This window comes from Eutrigla gurnardus (assembly GCF_963514095.1).
Source record: "Eutrigla gurnardus genome assembly, chromosome: 8".
Lineage (NCBI taxonomy): Eukaryota > Metazoa > Chordata > Actinopteri > Perciformes > Triglidae > Eutrigla > Eutrigla gurnardus.
Window position 1 is genome coordinate 184,331 of NC_139922.1, and position 10,963 is coordinate 195,293.

The 10,963-nt window shown below is 42.0% G+C and overlaps 1 protein-coding gene and 1 long non-coding RNA gene across 4 annotated transcripts; one reads left to right on the forward strand and one right to left on the reverse strand.

Moving 5' to 3' along the window:
- Positions 1-316: 316 nt before the first annotated feature.
- LOC311017763 (uncharacterized protein) lies at positions 317-2,085 on the forward strand (the record flags this gene model as incomplete). Its single annotated transcript, XM_084016340.1, has 7 exons — positions 317-438; positions 568-725; positions 859-995; positions 1,150-1,243; positions 1,400-1,514; positions 1,692-1,858; positions 2,011-2,085. The coding sequence occupies exons 2-7, from the start codon at positions 642-644 to the stop codon at positions 2,083-2,085; spliced, it is 672 nt and encodes a 223-aa protein (XP_083872466.1). The 5' UTR covers positions 317-438; positions 568-641.
- A 2,485-nt stretch (positions 2,086-4,570) lies between these two features.
- Positions 4,571-10,485, reverse strand: LOC311017136. 3 transcript variants are annotated; one of them, XR_014597590.1, is made up of 5 exons: positions 8,535-10,485; positions 8,029-8,069; positions 7,787-7,946; positions 6,044-6,187; positions 4,571-4,729 (listed from the first exon to the last, which is right to left on the reverse strand). It is a non-coding gene; the product is annotated as an uncharacterized lncRNA (long non-coding RNA). The 3 variants fall into 3 exon arrangements; XR_014597591.1 differs by having other exon boundaries at positions 7,787-8,069; XR_014597592.1 differs by having other exon boundaries at positions 7,787-10,485.
- Positions 10,486-10,963: the final 478 nt, after the last annotated feature.

Consider the following 10,963-nt stretch of genomic DNA (forward strand, 5'->3'; position numbering starts at 1 on the left):
CGTCATCGTCGAGCCGCCGATTCATTTGGAGGGGGTGGATTGTGGCCTGTGGGATTAGGTCTTCTCTCTCTGTCTCGTGCTGATGTTCCCTGTTACACGTTCTCTTTCCCCGTACCGCTGACGTCACCTAATAGGGGTGGGACCGGTGGGCGGTTGCGATCAGGCAGGTGTAAAGGCACCCGGGGTCCTCATGCCGGTAAGGCACACGGGGTCCTCATGCCGGTAGCGGCAGTGTTTAGAGGTGTGGGTCGCAGCGCAAGGTATGTCTTAATTACCTCATTGGGGAATTATGATAGTTATTTGGCCAGTGCACTACGGGGGATTTAATTGTGTTTCCATTGGGCTAGTGGTCGTTGAGTGCTCGCCGACGGTGACGCTGTCCGTGCGAGTGACGAGCCTGGGTCTGCGTTCAGCGATCCCGATGGGAGAAGGAACAAGGTATGTTTTGGCTGGGCTTTATTGAATAGGCGTTTTATTAATCCGGTTGTGGCGTGGTAAATAGTTAGCCTATGAACCGAATGTGTATGGATCACGCAACTGGGTCTCTCGTTTCCTTTTTGTTTATAGACGCTACCGGCAATCCGAGTGTTGGCTGCTGTTCTCGTGATTGAGGTGAATTATTATTGAGCAGTAGTGGAGATATGGCGGGGGACTCTGATGACACCATTGCACTGCAGCCTAGTCCTGCTTCAAGACAGAGAGCTGAGGATGCTCGTCTGGCTCAAGTAAGCTCTTCAGGATTTACAACATCCAAAATTTAAACAAACATCAGACTTAAGGTTGAGTGATATATGAAGGATCGCTGACACTGATATTTTTTAAATGACCATTATGTGTTTCTAATGTTATTTTTCTTAGATGATTAAAGACATTCTGAAGAAACCATCTGGCGGAGAGAGGATCATGAATGAGTACGCTCGGACAAAAAGCCTAACAGCTGGCAGAAGAAGGGATATGGTGAAGATATTGGTTGCACATATGACACGTGAACATGGGTGAGTTGGTATAATCAATACACTGATGCAACTTATATAGACTTAACACTAATTAAGTGTGTGTGTGTGTGTGTGTGTGTGTGTGTGTGTGTGTGTGTGTGTGTGTGTGTGTGTGTGTGTGTGTGTGTGTGCGCGCGCGTGTGTGTGTGTTTAGGACAAGTCCTCCAAGAAGAGTGAAGGAAGAATATGCAAAGGGTATCATTGCCTTGTTCCCATACCTCGCTGATCCTAGGAGCAAGTTTGGCTATGTAAGTATATGTAATCCTTCCTTCTCTTCTTTAACTCAGGCATGTGGATAAACTGTAGATATTGACTATGTAGTTATTCAGCTATGGTCAAGGTTTAGTTTAAAGAACAGAAAATAATAAAATCTCTTTTAAACTGAATAACAATCTTTGCTGTAGGAACATTACAATTCAGAAGATGGCAGTGGGTACCTGGCATGGAGACTGAAATTTGTTCAAAGGGAAGCATCGGATGGACAGGGGAAGGGACTTCGTCAGTCGATACAACTAACAGGTTTGTAATTTTGATTGTATGTTGTTAATGGCACACAATGGAAGTGTTTATTTGGCTTTTGCATGTAAGCAAACTCTGCATTGGATTTTAAACATTGTTCCATCTATCTTTTTACACATTCTTACACTTAAAAAGCTGCAAACCTAGTAATCGGTTATAGTTCAATTATTGTTACAGGTGGGCCAAAGACGGATAGAGACCCCTTCAGAGAGGAAAACTGGCTGACCTCAGAAAGCATGTGCTCTGAAGCCATTGCACTGATGAAGCATACAGCTGATGAAGCAATTGTAAAGGAGAAGATGAAGCAGACCTTCACTTATCGCCAAAAGATGATTCATGACCCAGTGAAGTCTTCTGAAGTCTTCTTTAAATGCTTTGCCATTAAACTGTTAAGCCAAGTTGTTTTGTGTCCTACAACCAACATGGTGGAACATGCTGATATTGCCACATCTCAGTGTTTATTGTTACGTCTTGATTTGTTTCACCTTGTCTGCAGATCGAGCAGGACTTCAGTCTGATGTTTGCTGAAGCTGCCTCTGCAAAATTCCTGGAGAAGTGGCCTACTGTCTAAAGCAAAAAGTCCTTCACCAAAGTCATGGCCTCACACAGACAGCCGAACTCCACGACCTGGTTCAAAGTGCAGAACCAGCAACAGGAGAGGAAAATGGTATGCTGGAATCAAAGGATTATACTGTGAAAAACGAATGGAATTGTTCACTTTGAATGAAAATTTGTTCACAAATGTATACTCTTGTTTATTTCAGGATGGGACAGTGAAATTTCATCAATCTTAATCCTTGTCCACCTGCTACCACCATCACCTCATGGCTGCAAGAGACCTGGAAAGATTTCAGCCAGACATGCCAGTGACCAGCTTGTAAAGTTCATCAAGGTACAGTACAATGATGTTAAAAACAGATAACCGTCGGTCCTCTGTATTGTTGATTGATTTTTGGAATAGGACATCTTTATATTGTTAAAATAAAGTAATCTGCAAATAATTCTTAAACAATTTAATATCTCTGGCAATGAGGTAATCATCCATTCCATAGCCTGACTTAAGTTTTATAAAAATCTTTTTAATATTTTCTTATTTGAATAGGCAGACTACCTGTATGAAATTGCAATGTGTGTTATTTAAACAAACGCATTTAAATATTGCTGCACCTTCTAGTCGTAGAAGTAACAGTAGTAAAATATTTTTAAGATTTGTACATTCTCAAACTATGCTACACTCGACTGCCCCTGGCCTTCTCATTCACGATCACAATCCTTAGTGCCCATATGCAAACACAGTTTACATAAACTTGGTTTGTTAATTTATTACAATATCAAAATATGTGAGTATAAATCAAATTGTCTAATACTAAATCTTTTTTGAGAATAGTATTTATGCTTTCAAATGCATTTGAATGCATTTTTTCAAAACTGTGAATTGACGACTAGTTCTCATATTAATAGAAAACTAATTAAGCGTCTGTGTCACAGACTGGGACCAGCATCCAGGGTCATCTTGACGGCATCATGGAAAGCCTTCAACCCTATCTGCTTGCTGTGGGGCCACAGAAGAACTTAATTCACAAGTTCTTCATTGTCATTGACAAACATGCCATACCATGTAAGTCACCAGACCCCCTTGCCTCTTTTGACAAGCTTTTCAAGGCTCATTTTGTCTTTGGTACTTCGTACAACCAGGATCTGGTCAATGTGTACAACTTCTTACAGACCACCATCTATGAGATAGATGTGGGTACCACTAAGGTGAATCCAAGGGTTGCAGAGCTGAGAGCTCGGATGTTGCATTGAGTTGATTTTCAAGATGTTCTGTTTCATATGCAAAGGGTACCAGGCAAATGCTAATTTGTTGACAAAACACTTAAAATCCAACATGTTCTTGTAAAAATTGCTTCCGGCTTTCCTACAGTGCAGACGCTTTTCCTCTTTGCTCTCACCCCTGCCTGCGATTTTCTGCTATTTTTTGCTATCTGCTTCTCCTCAATAAGAAACAAAGAGCAGCAGCTCCTGGATACTTACAAAACCAGTGGGATTATATTTTCTTTGAGATAAAACAGGCATTTTTCAATATTTTTACGACTTCCTCAACGCTACGCGAGGAGGCCTACCAAACAAGATAAGCCTGAGCCTGCTAAAGGTAATTAGCAGAAGATGCCTCACTTCTCTACGGAAGATTACCATAAACTCCTACAGAAGATTTTACTGCTGGAAACAAAAATTAATCGGTTCCCAGATAGCAAAATTCTTTTGGCCCATATCTGGCCCACACCTGACATGTTCATCCGGTCCACATACCGCGTGGAATGATGGCACTTGGGCGGTCCGCTCCTGTTTGCCAAAAGTGGGCCACAACCAAGCCATCACAATGCCAGATGTCAACCAAAAACAGGCCAAACAAACCAGCACTCAACCGAATGTGGGCCACTGTACACTTTTATTCTGGCCCAAGTACGGCAAGGGAAGATGGCACATGGGTGGTCCACAGTTGTTTGCCAGAAGTGGGCCACAACCAAACCAACACAGTGCCAAATGTCAGCCGACACCAAATAAACCAGCACTCACCCAAATGTGGGCCACCACTGTACATTTTATTCTGGCCCACATCCCACATGGAATGATGGCACATGGGTGGTCCACAGCTGTTTGCCAGAAGTGGGCCACAACCAAACCAACACAGTGCCAAATGTCAGCCGACACAAAATAAACCAGCACTCACCCAAATGTGGGCCACCACTGTACATTTTATTCTGGCCCACATCCCACATGGACATTAGAACTAGCTTTCAGACTTACCCAGAACTGGTTTACAGTCTATGATCTTGTCTAGCCTGCACACTTTGGAGTCACAACCAAACCATGACAAGGTACTATGTCAAATATAAACACATCATATAAATAAACCTGAACTGGTCTGAATTTGAGGCTACATGTCATTATGGTACCTCCAGATACTGTGTTAAATGGTGGCATGCAGTGGTCCAGTCTTGTTGGTCTCAGGGTCAAAGATGAAGATACCTCCTGAAGAATTGAAGAAATAACCAGACACGAGAAACAACTTGTGAACAGTGAACAGTGAACTTTATTTTATTTAACATAACGTAACATATAACATATAACATAACACAAACAAAACAAACATGAAGAACATGTGCGGAACACGCTCACTCATGGCCCCAGCATTGTCTCGTCTTCATCTGGCCCTTTAAGAAATGCACAAAAGAACATATTTTGTTGACTCAGTAAAGCAGTGCTGTGTTTAACTAACTCATTCATGTGAGTGGCTCCACATCAGCATTTACTTCATCCAGCAGCTCCAACATGGCCTTTTTTATACTGTCTAAATCTTTTTTTTTTTTCTTTTCTGTTGTTCCCAAAATATAAACATGAGTGAGGAACAGATTGGTTGTTCTACAGGGGGAGATGGTGTTTATTTTTATATATATTATGCCAAGGTAAGTATTATATTCCATTGCAACATGGCTGAGGCTCTAAGTTGGAAGCAACTCCATCCTACATATTAAACCTACCACATATCAAGTCTGAGATGACAATCAGTCAGCTAACCTCTTTCACACAATCACTGTGTATTTACACCAGTTGACCACATGGTGGAGCTGAAGACCATGAATGCAGCATTAAAGGGAAAAGTTTGAGGTAAGACCAGGGGCCCTAGTTTCGTGGTGCAGCGGAGGTGGCGCAGCCGGCGTAATGCAAGTTTCGACCAGCCGCAGCCTTGCGCACGCTCAGTTTGGCAGTTTGGTGGATCGCCTGCGCCAAGATGGGTGTGGCGGCGCAGCAGGGGGAGGCGTCACAGATTCAGCTTGGCGTAGCGGAAGTTTCGTGGCAAAAAGCCTCGCTGAGACTGCGCCGAAAGCCCGCCAGCTCCAACCTGGTCTACTCTCGGCGCAAGGCGCAAATAAAGCCCATTCATTTCAAGGTGAATTACAGCTGGCGGAGTGGCAGTTTGGTTGACTGGCGCGCAGTGCGCACATGTCACCGAGACCTCACAGGCAGGTTTCCACAGTTCCAGGCACATTTAAATGCAATAAATAATCACAGCAAACACTATTTAATGCAACTAATTGAATCAACACGTGAATTTATATCTATATAGATTGTCCCGTCACATCTGACGTCAGATCAAAGGCTTTCCCTACTTTTCAGACCCATGAACTGGCTTTTAAGAAAGGCAATGGGTGACAATTCCAGTTACAGTTTACATTACTGTCCCATCACTGCCAAGAGAAATCTTTATATTTACAAGAAAATGGGTATGCTTGCTGCATGGTGGCTGAACAAGCTTCTAATTCCTAACTGACCATAGCGGGAAAAAATGGCAAAAGTCACAACACTGCCTTTTTTAATTATATTAGTTAATTTAGAATTGGTAATATTTGTTCTGTACTTTGCCCTCGTTTTTTTTTTTTTTTACATATGCCGACAGCTTCATCTTGATTTCTGCTGTAGAACAGTATCACATATATATTGCAAAATAGGTATTGTAGCTAACTTACGTGTGAGCTGTGTGGATCGCCTTTTCTCTTCTCTCTCTCTCCTCCCACCGTCCCTATCTCCGGCGAGATGAAGCCACCTTTTAATATAGGCCTCCACCTCCTGGTCTTTTGCAGTGGCCGTCAGCTGATTTTTTCGGACTGTTCCTAAAAATGGAGAAAACTGTAAAGCTTTGGATAGATGGCACACAATGGTGAGAAATGGGTAACTGCATGACATGCTATATCTTGCCCATACAGTAGTTGAGCAGCAATGAATGTAGTTTGAAAACAGTCTAGCCATGACCAGCCAATTACTAAAATTGTAGGAGGAAAACTCTTGCTTTCAGCTGACGAACTGATTGCAGACTGGTGCATCTTAGAGCAGGGGACAGATAAATAGCTGGAGAAGATGATAAAGCACATAGAAATTTGTATTATGGTGAAGGCTGCTGACATTTTGGCACAGTATGTGCCACAGAGTATGTCTTCTTCAAAGCAAACAGAGCTATTTAAGAATGGCAGCTTTAAACTGGTGCCTCATAAAATGTGATTGGGTGTATATGTTGTTGTATTATAAGTATTTTATAACGAGTATTAGACTATCAACATTTTTAATTAATTATATTACTTAAAGCTCTACGGTCTGAAAGACAATGAGAAACCCCTCCCCTCCGAGCCTCCTCACGACATGCCCCCCTAGAGCAGATCGGAGCAACAAGCCTGTTACCTGCAGAAAATAAACACGGCTTTGAATGTGGAGTAAAATGTCGGATTCACAGTCACAACTTCTACAATAAAACCAAAGATTACCTGTTCAACATAAACCCTGCTGTAGGCTGAGGCTGTGCTCGGTAACGCTAATGGCAGCAGCGCCTGTACCCTGTTGCCACCGCTTTCAATGGCAGGCCGGCCGGGGGTGAAGGGGCAGCAGGCGCTGAATTTGTGGTTTCATGTGTCTGTGGCTGAGCAGCTCAGAGCAGTTACAACTACTTGTAGTTTCTAAGCGTAAGGGGGTGGGGACGAGGTGGAGCAGGGGAGACGAGGTGATTGGATGGAGGGTACGAGCCAATGCAAGCTTACCGTGACGGGTGGATAGCATTGGTCAATTTCTATGCAGTCCCACGGCTGATAGACTGAATAGATTTTTTTGGTTCTTTTTGCTATTTATATTGTAGATCGGACCACAGGACCATAATCGCCGTATAAACAATGTTAATAATAATTACCAGTCTTCCAAATCGTAGACCATTTAAGTGTTGTGTCGTCACATATGAGCTGTTTTATATGATGCAGCTTACCTGCTCCTCCAATCAGACATGCTTCACTGAGCTGGCACCCTTAATATGCCCTGAAGAAGACTTACTCGTGCAGAAATGTCAGCACTGGCACTGTAATAAAAACTTCTAAAACTGACCGTGTGCTCCAGTATCTTCTCCCTGCCAGCCACTACTAAAACTCATGTCGTCATGAACTTAGACAAATTTAAACACACACATGGAACATGATCAAACAGCCTTCACTATTTGCCTGTCACTGTGAGACTTGGTTTTGTAGCTGCAGCAAGAAAATCAACAAGCAATGGAATTCTATTTGAATAGAATAGAATATTGTCTGCTACCACACTGATACATAATCATTCAGATCTGCATCTTGATAAATTGATTTTATGATTAATTTCAGCACCCCTATCTAGCATGAAAGAAAAGGAAGGAAGGATTCATCAAGACACATCACTAAAAAATATAACCCACAATTAACACTCACCAGTAATTACATCTTTTAACTGGAGGCTGTAGAAGGCCGTCTTCCCGTTCACGCCACGCCAGTTCAGTTGTTTGGCCAGGGAGTTTGTGAATAGGTTTTTCATGATCCGCCACACGGTGTCCTTGATATCGACCCCACCGATGACACTCAAAGCAGTAATCTCGGCAAAAAAAGGACATACATGATCTATACGAGCAGTATTAAAAATAAAAACAAAAACTGTATTTCACCAGAGCAGCTACCTTTAATGAGTTCAATAAGCTGTATTTCCACCAGCAAATGTCTGTAACAACAATAAGCACACTTAGCCTACTGTAAAAAATCATCATGACAGTATAATACACTGTAATTAAAAATGCGTATAAATTCATAAGCAAACAAAATACACATTCACATGTGTGTGTGTGTGTGTGCGTGCGTGCGTGTGCGCGTGTGTGAGAGAGAGAATGCCAAAATGGAGCCGCGCTACGATGAACGGAACGATATTGCATTGATTAGAGAAAAAAAAAAAAAAAAAAAGCATAATCAATTTGTGGCGCTTGGTCTTGGTTCTGTGGCGCTGCGCCAGGTCTATAAATGGGAAACAACTAGGCCATGTCTGCCTGGTCACAACCTTGTATAAAAACTGAATGTTAACTAGCTAACATTTTGCAGCACCGGCAACCTAACAAAACAATGTTTATTTCCAACAATAAGAGCTAAATGTTTCCCACAGAAAAATTCATTTATTTTTCATTCAGGGACTCACCTCACCGTGACTTCTGTTCTCTCCTGGATCTCCGTTTCGCGCACTTTCTGCTCCCTTGCTACCTTTCGTCAATTCGAATATGATGCATTCAAAGAGACTCGTAATTTGGAAAACTCCAACTTGAAGCGGAAAAAAACATAACGGAAAGTAGAGTTTGAATAAAGATACGATCCTTACAGACTTAAAAGCGTTGACTTAATTAAAAAAAAAAAAACTGTCACTGTGGATGATATGTTCAGGTAAATGAAGGTCAATACATGTTTCAATGTCGACCTGCCAGTCATTTTCTATGTGACGTGGAAGCGGTTTCTGTTCACATACTGTCACTCTTGGCCTAGGCTCTGCTCTTATTGGCACACTCTGTCAAGGAATGTACAGTTGTGCATTTAATGAATTGAATTTATTTATTTAAAAAAGGGACAATGCACAAAAAACATTAATCTTGTAAGACAAGAAGAGATGCTTTGAGCCAGATTATAGCAACACTCAACAGCTCACTTCCGTCTGTAGTCCCTGGGCAGGTAAAGTTAAAGCAGATAGGTAGGCTACAGTATTAAAATGATTGAAATATGAGTGACGACCATAATATTTTAAAAATAGACAGACTAGTAAAAGCAGGGAACAAGAGCACCAAATCATGAAGTGCACAACAGCACAGCTTTTACTTTTATCACACATTCAAACACAATACATAGGCCTACACAGATCAACTTGTTGGTCAATATATATAACTTTAATCAGCAAACAAAATTCATCACAGTCAGCAGATTATTTATACTGACAGATAATATTGCACTAAGAGAAGAAAAAGTTAAACTTGACTATACTGTAGGCTATGTAATTCCTGCTGGTATGAGTGTCAGACGGAACAACTCTCAGAATTCACCATCTGCTTGTTGTGAACACAATTAAGTCAGTTCAGGCCTAAAAGTCTTCAGTCTTCTGCTTCCATAGCAAGCTCCAGCAAAGAAGCTGGACGGGGGCTCCAGCATGGATGTATTATATTATCGGGCTCCAGTGGCGAGCTTCTTCCAGAATGAGTGATGGAGCAATAGGCCTATTGCAGGTCGTTCCTGCTGCAACGTTGTCAATCATGCCCATCATAGAACATTTCAACCGAAAAAGGAATAGGCTATCTACTTATCTATTATCTTATGTTTAGGTTTAGGTTTATTTGTTTAGCACATAAATGCATTAACACAGAGTGCAAGGAGGGAACAAAGTCATCGTGGACTTGTACAAAGTTCCACCCCTATCAAGTTGACAACAACAGATGATCTGGACAAAAGAAGCACAAATAATTAATAGCAGCGGGAGTTACAAATAGGAGCAAGGAATTGTCATGGAGTTGTTTCCTGTTTTATTTTGAGGCTTCTATCTTGTTTTCCTGTGTTCTCCCGCCTGTTTGATTATTGTGTTTCACCTGTCCTGATTGCACTTCTTCCCTTGTGTATTTAACCTGTCTCCCGCTTTGTCCTTGTCGGATCGTCTGTGTTCATCCCCTGCATTATCCCATGTTCCATGCCTGCATCTTGCATCCTTTTGTGTTTTCTTGTGAGTTCAAGTGTTGGTTAGTACTTTGTTGTTTTTCTTTTGGATTTCTTGTTTTTTCCTCTGTCCGAGACTTAGGTTCGTTGATTCTTTTGTTGCTACTTTATTTCTGTTGGACTTTGATCATCTGTTGTTGTTGTTTATTTTTGTTTTTTTTGTTTTTACCTCTTTCTAAAATAATAAACTGCTCCATTTGAGTCTGCATTTGGGTCCTGTTATCCCCCATACCCTGAATAGTGGACAGCAGAGAAGCAAACTGACTTAACTTAACTTGTCTTGTCTTTTCTTGTCCTGGCACATTTGTACTTCAAAAAGTATGGACCCCACCATATTAGTGAACCATATGTGGGCCACTTTAGGCTCACATCCAGATTAGTCGATGCTAACTTTCAGTCTTTCGGCCAAAAGTGGCCCAAATGTTTTTTAGCAAAGGTGGGCCACGTGTGCTGAACCATATGTGGGCCACTTTAGGCTCACACCCAGATTAGTCGATGCTAACTTGCCGTCTTTCGGCCAAAAGTGGCCCAAATGTGTTTCAGCAAAGGTGGGCCACGTGCGTTTTCTGACATGTTGGCCACTTTAGGCTCACAACCAGATTAGTCGATGCTAACTTGCCGTCTTTCGGCCAAAAGTGGCCCAAATGTGTTTCAGCAAAGGTGGGCCACGTGCGTTTTCTGACATGTGGGCCACTTTAGGCTCACACCCAGATTAGTCGATGCTAACTTGCCGTCTTTCGGCCAAAAATGGCCCAAATGTGGTCCAGCAAAGGTGGGCCATGTATGTTTTCTCATATGTGGGCCACTTTAGGCTCACATCCAGATTAGTCAATGCTAACTAGCAGTCTTTCGGCCAAAAGTGGCCCAATTGTGCTTCAGCAA